Below are 20725 nucleotides of genomic sequence, written 5' to 3' on the forward strand. Positions count from 1 at the left end.
ATATAGTCAGTCCAAAAACCTAAAAACTCGCCTAAAACAAAACTGTGTGTTTTAATAAAAACTGGAATTTACAGACTTCGTCGTGGCAAAGAATAAACTTTGCCGTGAAAATGAATTCCCGAGAGCTTTCGCCGTGGCGAAGAAAAACTTCGTCGTGGCGAACTGTTTTGAACTATTTTGAAATTATGGAATTGCCCTCCGCTTGCTTCCTTGCTTGAATCTTCAATCTTTGGTGCTCTCCAATAGAAACAAGCTTCATAGTGCTTCAAATCCGCTTCAGAACTTTCCCGAATTCTGAGATTCGCTTGCTTTTGGGTCCAGAAACTCAATTCTGCTCTTTATTTGCTCAAAGTCCATGTTTCGGCCTGAAACATAAAACATATGAAATTAAGTTGTAATTCAGGTAAAAACGACATAAGAAGTATCCAAAATCTGGCCAAAAAGCCTAGATTAAACAGTATAATCCTAGGATTATCAGTTGCTCGGGTGCAATCAGGAGTTTTCCAACTATGTCCATCCCCCACTTCATGAATGGCCAAGGTGTGAGGGTAGAGTTGAGTCGCTCAGGTGGGCAGTGTGAGACGTGGGCGAACCTTTGACAGCTATTGCATTTCTTCACATAGGATGTTGAGTTAGTGTGTATAGTTGGCGAATAGTAACCAACGGTGATCACCCGACGGGCAAGGTTACATCCTCCTGCATAGTTCCCACATTTGTCTTCATGGAGTTTAGTGAGAACATACTTGGCTTCCTTTGGGTTTATGCATTTGAGGTAGGGGCCAAAAAATGACTTTCTAAGGAGTTGACCCTTATATATGGTGAATCTTGTAACTTTTGCTCTCAGGCGGCGTGCTTCATTCTTGTCAGCTGGAAGCTCATCATGTTTCAAGTATCTGATTATTGGGGTCATCCAAGAGTCGGCTGGTTCGACATCCATTACTTCTTTAGGCTCTTTCCAGTTGGACAACTTACTCGTTGAATGTTCCTTCAAGTCAGCTAGCCATTGGAGGAATAGTAGTAGGATGGATGACTGGGAGGAGCCTTGAAGGGTTGAGCTGAGGTTGGCAAGGGCATTAGCATGGGTGTTCTCTGTTCTTGGGACTTAGGTGATAGAGAATTCTTCGAAGGCAGACTAGATTTCTTTGACCAATTCAAGTAAATTGTTATCTTCAAGTCTCGGGCCTAGTAAGTGCATTGCCGCTAGTTGACTACGAGTTAAGAATTAGACTTTACCTCCAACTTTCTTACTCCAATCTCCTTGGCCAGAGAGAGTCTGACGATCAGGGCTTCGTATTTGGCTCCGTTGTTTGTGCACTTGAACCCATACCGTATGGCCCACTGGATGATATCCCCTTCTGGTGTAATAAGTATAATGCTGAGCCCGCTTCCATTCACATTGCTTGAGCCGTCCACTAAGAGAGTCCACTTTGAAGACGGCCTGTTATTCATGCACAATAGCTTTTTTTTTTTGCCTAGACAGTAGTGTTAGGAGTGAAATCAGCAATGAAGTATGCCATCACTTGGGATTTGATGGCGGTGTATGGTTGGAAGGATATATCAAACTCACTAAGCTCTATTGTCCATTGGGTGAGTAGGCTTGATAACTCTGGCTTATGAAGTATCTTCTTGAGTGGGAAGGAGGTGAGGACAACTATAGAGTGGCATTGAAAATATGGTCTAAGCTTTCTAGATGCATGGATGAGGGCGAGTGCCAATTTCTCCAATTGGTTATATCGTGTCTCGGCATCAAGGAGTGATTTACTTATATAGTAAACTGATAGCTGCTTCGCATTGTCTTCCCAGACTAACACTGCTGAGATGGTTGTCTCCGAGACTACCAGATAGGTATAGAGCTTTTTCCCAACCACGAGCTTGGAAAGAATTGGGGGAAAAGTTAGGTACCTCTTTAGCTACTGTAGGGCCTCCTTGCAGATGGGGGTCTACTCAAACTTCTTAGATTTCCTAAGTGCGGCGAAGAAGACGTGACACTTGTCAGCAAATCTAGAGATGAAACAGCTTAAAGCAGCCACACGCCCAGCAAGGCACTGGACATCTTTGATGCAAGTTGGTGATGGTATGTTCAAGACTGCCTGGATTTGGTTAAGATTCGCTTCTATCCCACGTTGAGTCATCATGTACCCCAAGAATTTTCCTGACAAGACCTTGAACGGACACTTAGCTGGGTTTAGCTTTATATTGTATTTCCTTAGGACAGCGAATGCTTGGCTGAGGTGGTCGAGGTGCTGCTCAGCCATAAGGGACTTGACAAGCATGTCGTCAATGTATACTTCCATGGTGTCTCCAAGGTGTTCGAAAAACATTCTGTTGACTAGCCGCTGGTAGGTGGCCCCGGTATTCTTAAGACCAAAAGACATTACTTTATAGCAATAGATTCCCCTCTCTGTGATGAAAGACCGCAGGTTCGGATTGGCACTCCAGGTATATGCCTCATCATTGCCTCTATGTCGGTCAATCTTTTGGCCAATATTTATTCCATGGGTGAGGCGGAAGCCACCCGGTCAGCTTGGTTGGCTTGGTTTGTCATATGACGCGCACTCGGCATGTTTTGTTGGGTCAAGTCATGTGGGGTAGTTTGATGAATCGTTCCATCATGTGCCGCTTGGTAATTTGGATCTCTATTCATTCCCTCAGGTTAGATGGTTCCCACTATGATTGATCAGGTGTTTCGGCTTGCCTTGATGGTAAGAGGGTTTATTTGGGTGTCACTCGGTCCGTGAGGATGGATGGACTTGTGTGGGGTAGACTGAAGGTGAGGGAGTCCACTCGACCTGCAAGGGTGAGTAGGGTCGAATGGGTTTTGGGTAGGAGTGATTGGTTGGAGGTGAGGCGAGATGGTGAGAATAGGTGGTTCTTGTTGCGGTAGACTTTGTGCTACTTGGATGCCTTGATCTTGTGCCTAGGGTAGGTCTGCCGAGTGCGGCCCTGTTTGCTGTCCTAATTCGATTGGACTCTAGGCTGGGCCACCCACTAGCATTGAATGGAGTTGACGTGACTGAGTATCCAGAGTGGCCAATCTGTTATCCGAAGTCTGGAGAGATTGCATGGATGGAATCGATGCACGGAAACGATTGGGTTGTACCTGACAAGGCTGAAGCTCAAGGTCATAAAATTGACTCACCTTTTCTTTCAAAGACTGGTTTTCGACCCGAATGGAGGCGTTTTCAGTCTGGATGGCAGCGTTCTCAGCTTCCAGTGCTGCCACCTTGTTTGAGTGTTGTTGCAAAAAGGTAGTCAGAGCTTCGAGTCTGGCCTCGAGACCAGGATTGGTGTTATTTGAATTTTTAGCCATAAGGAATTTCCTTTGCGAAGCAGGGTTTGAAAGATGAATGATTGCCAAAGCCCTACGGTGGGCGCCAAACTGTAGATGCAAAAAATCTACCGTTACAAAAATAAGGTCTGATCTCGTAAGGTTGAGGTCATTAGCAATCCGCTGCACCTGCGCACACAAGAAAACAAGCATGAAGCTTACAGAAAGCATTGGGGTGGTGTTTGCTGTAGGCACTCCGACGCTCAAGTCAGCAAGGCTAGGTGAGGCTAATTTAGAGAGAGTTAGGGAAAAAGAAGGTTACTAGAAAGTTAGTCAGAGACAAAGGCTACGGCAACGAAGTAAAGCTCTCAAGAGTAAGAAGTACGAGGTTACAAGGCGTGATGTTCCATGCCAGTGGGAGGGCTGGCCTCTTGTTTAAATAGTAATTGTAGGATCTTCGAGTCCTAGTAGGACTGTGAGTCCTTGGGAGTTGAGGTTTAGTAAAAAATGAGAGCCTTTGACTCCCTTACCTTAGTGGGAAAGAGAGTCCCAGTGGGTCTAAAATACGGATCTTGGACAAATTAGGATAATAATGGATCTCTTCGATAGAGTTCGGATAGTGCCGGAGTAAGTAGGCAACCCTAGGCTCCAAGTAGACCCTAAGTCCAGTAGGTGGTCTAAGATCAATGGGCCCAGACCCAGGCAAGCTAATGATGAGGTCCAAACGAATCGGGGCCTTTTATTGATTAGGCTCAAGCAGTGAGCAACATGGCAGGTGTAATTAGCGAGCCTAATGTGCGAACTTTGTTGCGAGCCCAATTGGAATTGGGTCATGGCTCCGAGCTTTGTTGAAGGTGTCTTCGTCTTTGGGCCGAGGACATTTTTTTGCCCTAACACTCAATAAACATTTTACTCATTAAATTGTGTGTGTGTGTGTATATAAACCTTAACTATATCGTCATATTCATTATTTTCTTCTATCTTATTCTTAACATTGGAATAAATTGCTTATTGTCATGCTCTTTCTGGTTACCTATTTTTTCATACATCAATCAATATCTTATCAAGCTTATTAAAATTAGTCATGTAATTACCAGACATCATGGTTTGATATATTTAGTGTAATGAGATAATAAATAAATAAATAAACTTGGATGTAGAATTGAAAGTTAAAAGTCTTAAGTTGACAAATTAGATTTTAAAAGAGTTAATTGCAATTTCTCTCTTGAAGTATCATATATGAGATTATATTTTACCTTTAATCTGTCAAATTGAACATCAAAATCTTAATAGAATAATATTGCTCACAAAAATTAAATTATTATTTTAAATACTTGAGCAGAAAATGTTATTTAATGATTTTAAAAAAAATTATATATTCTTACTCTTTTTTCACATGTTTCCCATTTGCTCTTGAAATACATGAGCACGTAACCAACATAATCATATCACTAATTTTGACCTAATATAGGATTAATGATTCTTTGATCGAGTATAATTTAGGTTTAATTATTGATAATATATAGTATAAGACATTAAAATAAGTATAATTAATTTAGGTTTAATTATTGATAATATATAGTATAAGACATTAAAATAACAATATAATTTTACAACACAGCAGTCTTTGTCTGCCACTAGGCTTATATTTATTATAGCTCCAACTCCTTAAATTATATGGGTGTTTAGAGCGAAGTATAAAAAAAATGATTATGCTAAAGATTAAAATATTTAAGAAAAACTGATACCCAAATCCAGTCCGATAAAAGGGTAGCATCAGGATATCTTTTAATAAAGATGATTTTACTGTCTAATGAATAGAATAAAGTTCATTTATCTTATCAGGTTTAAACACAAATTCCCTTTGATTTGAAAAATAGGTCAGGATCTCCCTTCTAAAGTAAGCTTCTAAGAAGTATCATATATATTGCTAGATTATCACATCCTCTATTTCAATTTATTCTAACTTCCACATAGTCGATTTTATTACATAACATTTTTTCATATAAAAATAGTTTCTACATATAGTATTTATTCATTTATCAAACCAGAAAATAATTTCATTGACGCGATTCTCTTTATCAAAAGGAGAATTGTAGCCAGCAATCGTATAAGTCATTGCATTCCCATTACTTTTCTTGACAATTGATGATTCCCATTTTGTACCATTGAGACTTTTCTCCAATGCCAAAACTTGAAGAGGGATTTCATTGTCAGAAATGAAGCCACCAAATCTTCTCACGGCTGCATAATTTTGTTTGGGAAGCTCCACAGGGTGAGCTAGGGTTGAAGGAGGAGGATTTTTCTGATAATTGTTGGGAAGCAAGAAGTTTACAACAAATGTTGAGTTGGAGAGAGGGTCTTTTGATGGAATTATACCAACAAAAACTGGCGCTGTCATGTTGAGTTGTGCTGCTTCCTCATTGTTGCCTTGTATGTATGAGAACAAGCTGATCATAATAAGAAAGATAAACCATTTAGTTAATTCTATGGTTTAGTTTATAAAATAATGATAACCTGATTTAGTTTAGTATACAAAGTTTGTATCTCAAACTGATTTAGTCTTTACATCGACTCTTAAGTTGGCGTCTAGACACATTGTCCCGAATAATGATGGCCAACCAAAATACTAGCACCTTATTTTACGCCAATGAAGGTTCGCCTCAATGTAAAACTTTTGTTTTCCAATTTTGGTTCTACATCGGGGTAAGATATAATTTTAGTAGCATTTTATTACATTACTGTGTCATAAATATATTGTTGTCACATTAATATCTCATTACTTTGAAATTTCAACCGGGTACATGTTGGAGAATATAATCACTCTAAAATATGAATATAAATATATATATTAAAGTGTAAATCAAAGACAAACTATTAATCCTTTGAAAATCTGCATAGAAACTTAAAAGGTGAAGATTTCTGTTTTTCTAACCATAAGTAATTTTTATACTTGTAATTATGAAATATTAATTTGTTTTTATAAGCGTTGAAAAAAAAAAAAAAAAAAAAAAGATTTCGATTTTCAGTCCGATAAATGCTTATTAGTGGGTTAAAAAATGATTAGTCCTTGAAACTTTTAAAAAAGCAACATTGACTTTAGCCTTAGAAGACTAAGTTAAGAGGATTGTGTGGTTACTTTCACAATTAATAAGATACAATCAAAGCTTGAATAAATTTAAAGTAAACTTAAACTTTAATTAATTCCATAAAACCTTAAACAAAAATAAAAAATTTAAAGAGTAGAAAGAGAGAGACTTACATGTTGAAGCCCTTGTAAGCTCCATCTTCATATGAACTAGAATTGATAGGAAGAGCTGAAACCCACATAGCTTTTTTATATTCTCTGATTTCGTACTCCTTTTGGCTGTCAATAACCTCATATGAAGCACACTGAACCTTCTTACAATTCAATGGCATCTCATATCCCTTCTCTTCACTTGCCCTAATTGAAATACCCATTGACATGCACACAATCACCACCAAAACAAACAAACCAATCCAACCCATTTTGATCGAAAGTTGCCTTAAAAAAAAAAATAAAAAAAAATTAATAACCCTTAATTACAGTTGGATTAATACTATTATACTAATGGAAATGCTAATTTATCGATATGATAACTTAACAACTCTTTAGTACTCTTGTTATGTTAAATTTGGAAAATAGATATAAGAGAGCCTGGAAGGCTATTTGTGGTGGGAATTCTCTTGCTTTCATCTTTATTTTAGTGGCAAAATGAATTGCAACGTTGCATGTGCTTTCTTGCACTTTCTCCTTTTAATCTTTTTGACTAATTAACGTTGAGAGAAAGAGAAATATTAATTGACCCATTGATCATTTCTACTCATTCCTTTACCATATGTGAGAAAATAAAGAATAATGGTTTGTTGGTCCCTAGCCTGTGCAATATTCTAAGAAAAATATTATCCTTACAAAGACCTATACAAAGAATGTTACAAAGTGACATCATCCAAAAGAAAAAAACAAAGAAAAAACGGAAAAAGAGAGAGAGAGAGAGAAATCATGAAAATCAAGAGTGGAGATTGTCTTTGTATGCCCCATTTATATGTGTCTTTGTAAAACTAGTATTGCTCATATTCTAATTAGGTTTACTTATAGCCTTAAAATACTACTTTGATGAGATCCAATCTGGGGTATATTTGTAATTATTGTTGCCACAAAGGTGGTCCTAGAGATATCAAAAGGAGAGCAAAAGTATGACCCGACCCGACGCAAGTCCATGCTAATGGGCGGTGTATACGGCCTACGAATAGAATCCAATGGGCCCATCAAACAAGCTAGGTTTTGTAGGAAGGTCAATTCTAAAAGATGACAATAAATTGCCTTGATCTATAAGTAGGATTATTTAAATCCCATTTATTTTTTGCATTTAAATTAGGATGGAAATTGTAAGATTTTATAACCATTATCAACAATAACTCTAAAATTATTAAAATTAAAGGGATATTTGCAGAAAACCCCCATATGTTTGCTGCTTTGGACATTTTTGGAAATACTGACCATTAGGTTAACATTTTATATGTGAAGGGAAAACCAGTAATTCACAGAAGGCATAAAAATATTTTGGATTTAAATAATAATTTGATAAAAAAAAAAAAAAGAATGTTTACTACTTAGCACCGAAAAATAATTCCATTTCCATTAATTTGTCCACATTAGCTCAAGTAATGAGTGCTTATTTGTATGAGGCAACCACGAGTGGTCACATACATGACAGTTATTGAAGGTTGGGCATGTGTCCAACTATGAGTAAATTTTTCCTTAAAAAAATAGCTTACCAATTATTTCATATTAACCTCAAATGGTAGGCTGTTGGGTTAATCATTTCGCCTTGAGCTTGAAATTGAACCTGACCCGTGACCCATTCCCTAGGTATCTAGCCTACTTTCGCCCGATAGGCCCCATTTGACCTATTTTCTTAGAATACTGTTATTTAAGCTCCACTTTGTAAGCCCTAATATTCATTAAAAATATATATTTAAAGAGATTTTAAATTATTCCAAAATTCTTCTCTTTAATCTTTTTAACCTAATTCTTTTCTTTTTAATCATGTGTGAGAAACAAGAAAACAAATAATAAGACTTAATTAAAAAATAAATCATCATCATACTTTTATTCTTATTTGTTTTTTTTCAGGGTGTATTTGATGAAATTAATAATCTTATGGGGTCTAAAAGTAATTAAAAAAATAGGATAATATTTCTAGAATAATGTGCCAAACATTATTTGAATAATAGGATTGGGAATATGGATAAAAATAATAAGCCAAACATGGCCTATATTTTTATCTTAGAATTCTATTATGTTTAAAAGTTTCATAAACTGAAAAAACGTGGTCAGAGTTATTTATATGAATAGTACTGATAATCCCAATTTATATAATAATTTTGCATTAGATTTTAATAGGATTTAGAGTACTTTTCATTCATTTTGGGGTGAAATGGGCACTTAATTCACTTTGTTTTTATTTGCAGGCTTAAATATTGATTTGGAGCGGAAACAACGATTTTGAACTTGTCAATCTTGGGATGGCTTGAATTCTGAAGAACTAGAGAGTCGGAGCTAATTTGATACATTTGGAATAAAGACTTGGTCATATTCTAGCAAGAAGACATGAATTTTCGCAAGTTGATCTTGTCTTGAATCTCCCTTTTGCCCTTTACTTGATCTTATGGGTCCTGTAACTCCTCCTAAATCAAAAGTTATGGTTGTTTTAAGTAGACATGCTCGTGTTTGGGCTTCTGACACTTGACCCTCTCTAGGAATTCATTTACTAGACATTTTACATCAATAAAGAATTCCAAAGATCTCTTCTCTCTATACGACCATTTGCCACATAAACAACTGAACATAAAAAAGAACCTCCCCCATTAATTAGGCTAACATCACATAACACACTTTGATCTATCATCCCAACCACACAAACATTGACCACATCCGGATCCCACCCAATCACAATACGAAAAACTCTAGTCCCACACTAGACACCCAATGCCATCTTCGGAACACCCCATTAAAAACACACTCACAGTTAGCTCAGGCCACTCTAGTTTCCAGAACAGCACACATAACAACATTCTTCTCTTCCAAAAAAAACAAGCATTTCCTTTTGCTTACTATTATGATTTACATGATATAGAAGAAAATGTCTTTTATTGATAAATAAACATTATTACAAAAAAGTCAATATTACAAAATTGATTAGTTCTAGGGCACTTACTCTAACATTAATAATTCAAATTATGTGATTAGATATAATTGGTAAGGGCATTCTAGTAAACTTAATGTGCGTATTCTGCGGGCCAAGCGCTGGGATGATGGTTGTCTTGACCCCGACCCGTCCTTGGGGTCAGGCCCTAAAGCCGTACCCAAGCTCATGCCCATCCCCGCGAACAATAGGGAATGCCTGGCCAATACGAGCTAGGCTAGGTCAGGTGCTTGAAAATCTGGACACAATTGTCATCTCTAGTAGTCACTGGAGCTCTTACCCGGTTGGTAATTCTCGGATTCTGAAAGATTAATTGAGATGCATGTAAGTTGGCCGAACACCCTTGATCATAAAAAAAAAATAATAATAATAATAATAATAATAATAGAAGACAAGAAAGGGGAAGACATAGGGAGTAAGGGAATGAGACAATATCAAGTTGTAATTAGCTAATTATTAAAATTATCTCGTCAAAATAAATGTTCTTTAAGGAGTAAACATGAGAATCGTTTTCACTCTATATTCAATCAATACACTTAATTTACTTTCAGATTGTTCTCTTATTTTCTCTCCACATGATATTTTTTTTTTTTTTTTTTTTTGTGCAAGCAATTTGAATTAACGAATATTTGAGAAATAAAAACTGCCCCAATCATCTACATGTCAATAAATAAGAGACATGTTAAAGAGAAATTATAAAGCACAAAAAATGGAAAAATCATTTATACAATATTATTAATATTAAATGCAAAAATTATCCTTATGGATTCTATGATTTATTATCAATTCAAATACTTGCCATTCCTGATTTGGGACTCATTCAATTCTATAAATTCAAAATTCTTCATCCATTCAATTTTAAAAATCAGGAGGCATTTATGAATCTCGTTTGAAAAAAAAAAATCTTTCCCAAAGTTTTTATTTAGGTTAATTTCTTTTGCAATTAAGATTTTTCTCAATTTATGATGACCTCAGCTATTATAATTGAAATTATTCAAATATGTATTTATGAATTTTTCTTAATAAAAAATAATTAATTACATAAATAATATTATTTTGAATAACCTTGTTTTGCAATTTATGATGTGTTAAAACATTAAATCATCAAAATTAGCTCTAAAATCATATTTAAGAAATGGGAAATTTTGATAATATCAATACATATTACCAAAAAAAAAAAAAAAAAATTAAAATTAAAATTACATTATACCGTTTATGAAAACAAGTAAAATTTGTTTACAAGTAATCTTAACATTTCTCTTTTTACTTGCAAACTTTTCCTTTTATACTAAAAATTCCCTTCAACTCTTACTAAATAACATTGAAAAAAAATAGTACAATCAAGCGAAAAAAAATTCATATAAAGCCGAGATATAACATGGAAAAAAATATAATCGTATTGTCAACCCTAAGATTTTGAACTTTATTCCCTATGTATGATACTAAATTTGCATCAAGTGAAGTGTAAAAAACTGAATAATAATCTAAAAACAAACCCAAATTTCATCCTGAATGTGATCCTTTTTATGTACACTATCTTCTAATTAATTAATCACCTCATCTCCTACAATTTATCAGCAATTCTTCCTAAAGCATCTGCAAGTTTATTCAGAACTGCAACTAAGTTATCTGCGTTGTCTTTTCTCTGCTCCCTATCCAGCTCAAAATTGCTGTTCTGAGCTTCAAGTTGCGCCGTCAACATTTTACCATTCTTCTGCAATACATCGATCAACTGCAATTGGAGATTGCTCATTTCCTCATCACCATCTGCCGAAAGTCGCTTCCTCTTTCGCCCTTCCTGAGAAGTTGAGCCTATCTCAGGATTTTCGGACACCGGTTGTTTCTCATTTTTTGTACCTGCAGATTGTTGAATAACTTATATTAGATGATTGTTTATTTTTTACAATGCATCTTTTATAACAAGTATTTCATAGTTGGCGTTTATGAGGGAGTTTACGGTTTCTAGCTTCTCGTTGGGCCTCAATTTCTAGGGAACTTCCAGGATTCTTTGTGTGAAGATGAAAAACATTGTATGTTTCTATACAAGAGATACATATTTATACACAGTTATATATGTTTCTATACAAGAGATACATATTTATACACAGTTATATACATCAAACATCCCCTCAAACTCAAGACGGTAAAGAAGAAATCGGCATAAAATCAAAACCTATACTCTAATTATACATAATATTAACATACTACTACACAGGATGCACGTAAAACTTCACTTTATTTATTCAATTCAGCGGCGATGGAGTCATTAATTAAATTATCTTTTGGGGTTTGCATCGGTTTTGTATGATTTATTTTTTTTCTTAAGAATTACTTTTTTCATTAATTAGTTCATATCCTTTTGTTGTCTAGAAAAAAAAAAAAAATTTATCAAAATTATACCCACATGTTCTAAGTTCTTTAGACTTAAGCAGTGAACTAGCAAACAGAGTTTCTCAATTTGCAGAAAATATCAAGCAACTCGATGATATTCTGTATAAATTAAATCCGAATATGTTTGATAATTTCAATCCAAAATCATATTGCTAGGCACTCGACTACTAAAGAAGCATAAAAGAAATCTAATTGATCATGCTCACTCATACTAAATTAAGATTGGAAACAAGTGTTTGAACAAATTAAATTGTAAGTATGCTGCCTTGTTTAAAAATCCAAAACCAATTCTTAAGATTTTTTTTGTATCTGTTACAAATCAAACCGACCCAAATCAACTTCGCGAATAATACTTACAACTTATTTATGAAGGCTCCTGAAAGGCTAAAATTAATGTAACTAGGAAGCACAAAGTCTTATCAATTCATAAAAAAGGAGGAGGAAAAATATTACCTTGACCTTGAGAGCCTTGTAAAATATTAGGTTGGTAATGTTTCTCTGCATAAGGGTGGAAAAACAAAACAAACACAAAACTTGTATCATATTTATATTTAAACATTATATAAACAGGACAGCTCTCTATTTTTACTAATTCCAAAATCAAAAAGACCTGAAAACTAAGTAATTTCTAACTAATTTAAAAACCATCCCAAATTCATAAGAATTGCATAAATAATTTTTTAGTAAAGTAGATGATGAACATAAAAAACCAAGCTAGTATATACAAAAAAGGTACAAATTTTCTAAAGATATGGGAAAGCCCAAACTTATTTTTGAAAAGAAAAAGAAAACCCACCAAATCTTAATTAAAAAATCCCACAAGCCAGAAGAAATGGTTATTATCAATGACGTTTCCTGATCAAACTTAGTTAAAATTTTCAAATCTAGAAAGGGTATCTCCAGGTTTTTCACAAGTTTTAGCAATTAAAAGAGAAAATTTTGACTAATTCCAAAATAAAAAGACCATAAAACTAAATAATTTCTAACCAATTTAAAAATCATCCCAAATTCATAAGAATTGCCAAAACACAAAAACAAATGAAAAATTTCTAAATAAATGGCAAAACCGCAAAAGCCCAAAATTATTTTAAAAAAAAAACACACCAAATCTTTCATAAAAAAATCCCACCACCAACTCTAAAACCTATGACATCCTCTTTAAAAAGTATACCAACCATACAAATTCTTATTATTAAAATAATTATTTTCAAAATCACAAAAAAACAAAAACATAAAAAACAATTCCAAAACTCAAAGTCCACTTGTCCAAACCCAACCAATCCAATCCAATTACCTGAAATTGGCATCGTCGCCGATATGGGTTTCGCCTCCTTTGCCGCCGTCGCTATCGTCGCCTCCGTCACCGGGCTTGCTCCGATTTCCTCTTGTTCAAAATCCGAAAACAATCCATCCTCCACCGCTGCGCTCCTCCCGCTATCAAAAACTGCCTCTGTATCCTCCCCTGACTCCTCTGTTGGAGCCAAAGCCAGAGCCAATCTCCCACCCACCGCAGCCGTCGTCGTCGCTGTATCCTCCGCCGTCGCCGCCGCCGAGGGATCGGTCGTCACGCCGTCCAGGATATCGTAAACCTCTCTATCGAAAAACCCCGGCAGCTTCCTCTCTCTTCTCAAGTCGTTTCTCATCACCCAAAACGACTCCGTTCCGTCCCTCGCTTGTTGCGTCTCCCACTCCTTGATCTTCTTAAAATCGCCCGCCAAATTGCTCCACCGCTTACGGCACTGAACCGGTCCCCGGTTCACGCCGTGCCTCTTACAATAAGATGAAACCGAAGCCCATTTTGGTTCCACTTGACCCGACCCGTACGCCATCCCCGCCGCCCGGCCTCGTCGAACCCGATTCTCCGCAACTCTTTTACCTTGAATCAGAACGAGAATTTCCTGGCGCGTCCATCGCGGCAGTCTAGGGGCTTTTAAACCGTCGTCTCCGCCGTCGTTGGAGGGCGGTCGATGTTGAACGCCGTTATTAACGCCGTCATTTTCGCCGTTAACGGAGGTTGGAGCTAGGCTGAGCTGCTCTAAGGCCATGAAAAGAAAAAGACGAAGAAGGGAGTGTTGCGGTTTCGGATGACACGTGTCTTTAAAGTGTAAAATGAAGTAACGGCGTTTCAAAGGATAGGCCGTTACGCCGTTTAAAGAAGAGTCATCTCATGATTTCTCCGTAATAGAGATAAAAGAGGGAGAGATGAGAAAGAGAGAGAAAGATTGAATTTGAGTGTTGAGAGAAAATTAAAAGGGAGAAGTTTTGAGGGGTAGACTATTAGGTTATTGACCTTAATACTTAATTAAGGACTTAATTAATTTAATTAAGCGTCTCCAAGACTTGTTTAATTATAAACAAACCCAAGGGGCAAATTTTGAAATCCATAGAATTTAATGAAAATTATTTCAAGATTTATTATGGGAAATTTTGATGTGGGTGTGATTTAGGGTGAGCATAAAAGGAAGTTTAATTGATGGGAAATTTTGCTTTAATAAAATAGAGGTCAAAATCAAGAAATTTCTCTTGAAATGGGATTTGTTTGTATCCTATAAGCTAAGGTTGCTTTCTGAAATTGGGATAATCTTGAAAGGGCACCCCTCATGATCTCTCAAAGTAAAATAATAAAGCTAGTATTTCTCTGTACCTCTTCAAAGAGTCGTTTTCTTTGTGTAGAATATGGCACTGGACGCGGTTTTTGGGCCACCATTTCACTTGCCCACCATCCTTTTCATCTTTTCTAATATTACTTGGTTTTCTTCTTCTATTCATTCTCTTTTCTATTCTTTTAAAGATGCCCAATTAGAAAGTTATCGATGTATTCATAGCAATAAGAATACGTATTAGTATTGTAGCAATTTCATATCGATATTTATTAATAGGGTTGAGTAAAACCCAAGTCCAAAACTCATAGAAGAAAAGTGTTAAATTTTCATATTTATATTACAACAGTCTAATATACTAGTGATGTAAGATAAATTCAAACTTTTAACAACATGTTGACACGATATCATGCTTTATCGGATAATGTAACGTACTCATTCTATTGAAGACTTTTGATGAATGAAATTTGTAAGATGATTAGTACAAAAACATGCGGGGTGGAATGAATTATGTTTTGATAAGGGCACCTTACCCTACTTACCACTAGAGAAAAAAATTTCTTGTTAATCACGCTTTTCCAAATGAATCATTAGCCCTAATCTTCTCTTAATGACTAATCTTAATGGATGGCCCCCTCCATTAAAGTCACTTTTTTGTTTTTTTTTGGAATTTAGACAAAAATTTGATGAGGGTACCACTACCCAACCCCTCTTTCTTTCTAAGTAATATATCACAATCCCCAAATCAATTGCCCTAATTTTTCTTTAATTATTATAAATAAATTAAATTAGTTGAATCAAAGAAGATAAACTATTTTATATTTTAATCATAAATAGAAGCTTACAAAGATGGACTTGGAAGCACATGTCTCATTAGGGCCTTTGATTTAGGGGTTAGTGTGGTGTCTTAATCTCTTTTGAAATCTAGTGGGTCCTTCTTCTTTCTATTCTGGCCCCATTTTATTCTCAGTAAATATTTTTATGTGGTTTTATTATAAATTTAATCATTATCCTCTTCTATAATTATTTTAATTTGTTTCAATAATTACTTAAAAATTAATAGAATTATTTCATTTTAAAATTTATCATAAATCTTAAGTATAGTTTCTTAAATTTGTTAGAAATCTTCTTAAATTAGATTAATTTTATTTTTTAATACATATTATCATAAAGCTCAAGTATAGTTTCTTAAATTTGTTAGAAATCTTCTTAAATTAGATCATTTTTTTTTTAATACATATTATCTTACTCATTATGTTAATCTAACAATTTTGAAAAAGATAATAATATTTACCATAATTGTTAGGGTAATTTTCTTGGGTAATATGGTTGAACCTTGAATTCTTGTTCTTTGTTTTTGAACAAATTTTTTTATTATCTAGCTATATTTCCCCTTGTCTTATGACATTTATCCCACATTTATGATATTGACTTTTGCAAAATTGTCATTTTAATTTAATTTTGAATATAATAATGGAATTCCTACAAATATAATATAAGCATTTTAAATATATATTGCAATTCAATTAATAATAATCAATATAAAATTAACAACTCAAGTATTTATTCTTAAAAGTATGAGATATAAGAATAAAAAAGGATGTACCTAGTAGAGGAATTTCATGAAATTTGAAGATTTAAACCATACATAATTCTTTTTAAGAACTAATAAATATTTTTTTTAAGAAAATTTAAAACTCTTAATCCAAAGAAACCCTTTTGAAATTGAAGTGTACTTAGTTTGAAACTCATTAATATTTGATTTGACATAGAGAGTAAATGATAAATACACCACCAGTGGCCTTTGTGGGTCTACCCATTTTCCCTTTAATCACCATAATTATCTTCTAATCATAACAATTACTACTAGAACCAATTCTTACTTAGTGATCTTTCCAACACAACATTCCCCACCATTAATCACATCTTTAATTAAGATTTACTTATAATACTTTTATAAGCCTAATTTGTGATACAAATTTTCGTTTATAAAACATGAACAAAAATAATAAATTTGAGGGAGAATTTCATATTAAATTTTTTCATATATAACCATCTTTAATAATTTTAATTCCCAAAATGTCAAGTTTTTGTTTAAAGGACAAATTATACTATAAAATCACATAACTTAACTTAATTGTTCTTAATGAAAGTAATAAGGGCAAAAATTGTCAGAATACGCTAGACTACCAAATCTAGCACCCTCTAGCATGTTTTAATTAGATTGTTAAACCATAATTTTAAATGCTAGACTCGATTTAGACTATCAAATCTAGCATAGTCAAACATTATATATTAAAAATATATCATTTGTTGTTCATTAAAGGTATAATTAATAAATCACTAAATTTTATAGTTAGATTTTATTAGCCATTAGAAATGAAAAGGGGTTAAAATGTAATTTTAGAATATAACAACTCAATACGCTGTTGTTTTACTTTTACTCAAATGTACAAAAACAGTGTTCTTCTCCACTGATTTTAGTTCGATTCAGCTTAATGAAAATTCAGTAGTTAGCTTGAGTTTTTCTTCCGAAACTCTCTCTATCTAGGGGCAGATCTAGAGTCCCACCCTCAAATTTTTTTAAAAAAATATTTATATGTAATGTTTTTTTATTTTTATGCCAATTTCAACTAAAAATATAGAATATGAATATTATATGCTATTACATTTTATTTTGGCTCATCCTAACAAGAATTTATGAATCCGCTATTGTCTCTATCTTCATACCTTGCACAAATTTGTCTTTTAAATAAACTCGTACATTTTGGAAAATTGTGATTATTGAGTTGGCAATATATATCCAAACCCTTTCAGATTCTACTCTTGAGGTTTAGTTAATACTCAAACTCATGGCACCTTTGCTAGGAAATCCGCAAGAACTACTCTCAAACCCTAACTTTTATCACAAACTAAAAAAAAATAATAATAATAATAAATAACATCCACGAATACTTTAGTAATTTAATCTAAAATATTTTATAAAAGTAAGTAAGGGTGAATTAGTAAGTTTTAGTTTCAATTTTTAATTTGATAGACTTACTCAACATTAAGATTTAAAGATAGTTTTTGAGTATTAGCTAAACCTTATATATAATCCATGAGTAATACTACGCCCATAATCTCTTTTCACAAACTTTCTCTCACAATCTCGATGTGACAACTTGCGATTAATAGTTAACTCGCAAATGGGTCCCATCAGCTTGCTAATAGTCACACATAAAAATTTACAAACTGAAAAATTACGAGTTGCCACGTTAAAGTTATAAAAGAGAGTTTAAAAGAAGAAGTTATAAATGTAGTATTTTTTATAATCCATATATATGTCCAAGGGTGGCACCTTGACTCTAGCCTTAAATTTTATTTTATTTTACATTATAATAAATTCGTATTTTCTTACATTTTATTATTTAATTATATAAAAATTATCTTTTTTGTGGTAATAAATAATTATTATTCTCTCATTTCTTTAATATTTTGTTGATAAAATTAATTATACACTCTTTTTTTTCTTAGTTTCAAGCCATTCTTTCTCTAAATTTGAATATATTTTGTTATTATTATTATTATTATTTTTTATCAATGTCATCGTTGTATTGACAATATATATTAGTTTCACCAGCAATCTATTAATCAAATTAAATTAACTAAATAGAAATAAATAAACAAGTGATATCTATCTTAATTGTGATTTTTTTTTTCATATGGTATTTATAATAATAATAAATCTTGCAATATCGGCATAGCATATAAAATCTCGTAAATCAAATAAAATTTGGAGTTGAAAGCATTAAATTCAATAAAATAGGGTGATTGATTACTTGCTTAATGCCCATATTTGGAAGTTGTTAGTGGCTTCAACTTCAAGTTCCACAATTCATGGAAGAAAAGCAAAGACCAAAACTCCCCGTTTTGGAATGTTGAAAACTTGATTGTATTATTTGTATTGCACTTAATATGGGTTCCACGTAATTAAACACCGTTGAGATAGTATTTTCAACAGTTGCCAGAGATTCAAATCACAAAAAATTTGTGATTTCATGGGACCTAATTAGATTTACTTAAGGATTTTGTTGGTATACTTATTCAAATGAGTTGTTATTATAAACCCACGTGAGATTTCATTAAATGAAAGGAAGTCTCATTAAAGGTTTGGGAAAATTCGGCCATTAGATTTGTTTTTGAAAAAAGTTAATGACTAATATTAATTATGGAATTTATGAAAACAAAAATCGGTAACTGCTAAACAACATTAAAGACATATATATATATAATTATTAGAGTATGTGTCCTAAAGTCAATCAATTTATTGTAAATTGACTCTCATGTATAGTGTTTATCTATCAATATAAAGACAATTTTATTCATTATATCGTGTAAATCGTATTTAATTATATGTAATGATATATGTTCTTAAAATGGTAGAACCGTGACGAATTTATCAAGTGGTTTAAATCTTGATTGTGAGAACCTTAGGAGTACTTATGGTGGTCATTCTAAAAACGTCTGTACCCTCAATATTATTATGACTTAGGGCATAAATAATACGGTAAGACTATTATAGCGTTGAGTGACCCTATCGAAAGGTAGTGACAAGTCTCTCACATGTCAAGGTTGTTTGGTGACAATCTAATGCAATGCGTGGGTGCTTGTTGATGACAAATCACTTGACTAACTTATTAGAGGATTCCATGCAGATAGTAAACCCAATGTCTATGGAATAAATCCTCTTATGGATGGTGATACATGTGATCCTGAGATCACTGAAGTGTCGTGTGTACATGGTGATATAGTTTGAAGCTAGCCTAACGTAATCCTATTTAGGATTATCAATATGGTGGTGGTTGGTTACATTATGAAATACATCATGGCTATGGTGGATCGACAAATGATTATCACTCTTGGTTACGAGAATAATTATCTCACTGCACAGTTTGGTTAAGTGGCAACGACTACAAATCTGTGGCCACATTAGAGAATTGAGTTGTCGCTCAAATCCAATGTTATCTCAATCATTCGTTAGATAATCAAACACCAAAAATATCAAGAATATAATCTAAGGATGACACTATTTTTGTACTTCAACCTTGATAAGATAACAGATGATGAAAGGATTAGATTACACGGTAACCATACTGTTGACAAATATTAGTTCTTCACTGACCTCTACTTGTTGGGTGGTCATGATATCTTGCTAGAGGTCAATACTGTTGACAAGTATTAGTTCTTCACTGATCTCTACTTGTTGGGTGGCCATGATGCCTTGCTAGAGGTCAATCTTGGTCCGTGTGTATTAAGATGATTAATTGGTGGTGAATCGCAAAACTACTCACTACCAACATGGTATGAAGCCCATGGGTCACACACATTAGAGAGTTGTTTGCCAAATCATATATATTCAGTGATTTATGGAGTAAATTGTCGAACTCCTGGAATTTTGTCGTTGCATAATTCTGGGATGTGTGATGACAATTTTGATCTCTTTAATAAACTAAGTCAAGATAACAATTTGAGTATTTTACAAGGAGAGTTGTATTTTGGTCATTTTGACCTAAAGGGTATTTTAGTAATTTTGATATATAATTAAATAGATGTAAAAGTTTATTTAATTTCGAGGTTGTTGCCCATGCTTATTTCTTTATGAAAAGAATTAGCAAAATTGCAAAATAAAAATAAAAATAAAATACCTAATTTAATTCTTTTCCTATACGGAATTGAATTGAAATTATTCCAATTTGGAATAGAGTTATAATCCTATTCCTACTTAGGAATAGGGTTTTATGTGTGCATATATAAAGCACATTATAGAATTAGGTTTGAGTGCAATTTAATTGAAAATTAATCCTATTCCTACTTGGAATTGTGTATGATAACGCGCGATACCCCTATATTAGGCATTGTAGTCTGTAGAGCACTTTTACGGAATACTCTGAAGTTGACAAAACCCATCATTCAAATTCCACGAAACCCAACTCTCAACGCACCTAAACTGCACCTCAAACTTAAGTAACACCTTCAAACCCCCCAATTTTTCATTCTCGTTTCTTAATCTAATAGATCCTCGCTTCTTCAATTTTGAATTTTCAAATGGACGGAATATGCATTTCTCGAATGGGTTATATGATATTGGTGAAGCAGAGAAGATAGATTAGGTTAGGGGCTAGCTTTTATATCAAGGGTAAATGGTACTTCAAAAAATGAGAGGGTTATTTTTTTTAGATACTCGTTAGATTCGG

At 33.7% G+C, this 20725-nt stretch overlaps 2 protein-coding genes across 4 annotated transcripts; both read right to left on the reverse strand.

Annotated features, from left to right (window-relative positions):
* Positions 1 to 5188: 5188 nt before the first annotated feature.
* LOC116144915 (heme-binding protein 2-like) lies at positions 5189 to 6726 on the reverse strand. Of its 2 annotated transcripts, none has more exons than XM_031430349.1 (2): positions 6531 to 6726; positions 5189 to 5698 (listed from the first exon to the last, which is right to left on the reverse strand). In XM_031430349.1, exons 1-2 carry the CDS (start codon positions 6649 to 6651, stop codon positions 5304 to 5306), a joined length of 516 nt encoding a protein of 171 aa, XP_031286209.1. In that variant the 5' UTR covers positions 6652 to 6726; the 3' UTR covers positions 5189 to 5303. The 2 variants fall into 2 exon arrangements, with proteins under 2 accessions (XP_031286209.1, XP_031286208.1); XM_031430348.1 differs by having other exon boundaries at positions 5190 to 5718.
* Positions 6727 to 10877: 4151 nt separating this feature from the next.
* Positions 10878 to 14175, reverse strand: LOC116144843 (trihelix transcription factor ASR3). 2 transcript variants are annotated; one of them, XM_031430269.1, is made up of 4 exons: positions 13184 to 14175; positions 12343 to 12387; positions 11456 to 11536; positions 10878 to 11355 (listed from the first exon to the last, which is right to left on the reverse strand). In XM_031430269.1, the coding sequence occupies exons 1-4, from the start codon at positions 13932 to 13934 to the stop codon at positions 11063 to 11065; spliced, it is 1170 nt and encodes a 389-aa protein (XP_031286129.1). In that variant the 5' UTR covers positions 13935 to 14175; the 3' UTR covers positions 10878 to 11062. The 2 variants fall into 2 exon arrangements, with proteins under 2 accessions (XP_031286129.1, XP_031286130.1); XM_031430270.1 differs by lacking the exon at positions 11456 to 11536 and having other exon boundaries at positions 13184 to 14168.
* Positions 14176 to 20725: the final 6550 nt, after the last annotated feature.

This window comes from Pistacia vera, unplaced genomic scaffold (assembly GCF_008641045.1).
Source record: "Pistacia vera cultivar Batoury unplaced genomic scaffold, PisVer_v2 Contig459, whole genome shotgun sequence".
NCBI lineage: Eukaryota > Viridiplantae > Streptophyta > Magnoliopsida > Sapindales > Anacardiaceae > Pistacia > Pistacia vera.

Coding starts and splice junctions, on each gene's coding strand:
- LOC116144915 (XM_031430348.1), bottom strand. CDS start 6,688: ATGCCATTGAATTGTAAGAAGGTTCAGTGTGCTTCATATGAGGTTATT. Junction 5,719..6,530: donor GCTTACAAGGGCTTCAACAT/GTAAGTCTCTCT, acceptor TATTATGATCAG/CTTGTTCTCATACATACAAG.
- LOC116144843 (XM_031430269.1), bottom strand. CDS start 13,934: ATGGCCTTAGAGCAGCTCAGCCTAGCTCCAACCTCCGTTAACGGCGAA. Junction 11,537..12,342: donor ACAAGGCTCTCAAGGTCAAG/GTAATATTTTTC, acceptor TCTCTTGTATAG/AAACATACAATGTTTTTCAT. Junction 11,356..11,455: donor CCAACGAGAAGCTAGAAACC/GTAAACTCCCTC, acceptor AACAATCTGCAG/GTACAAAAAATGAGAAACAA.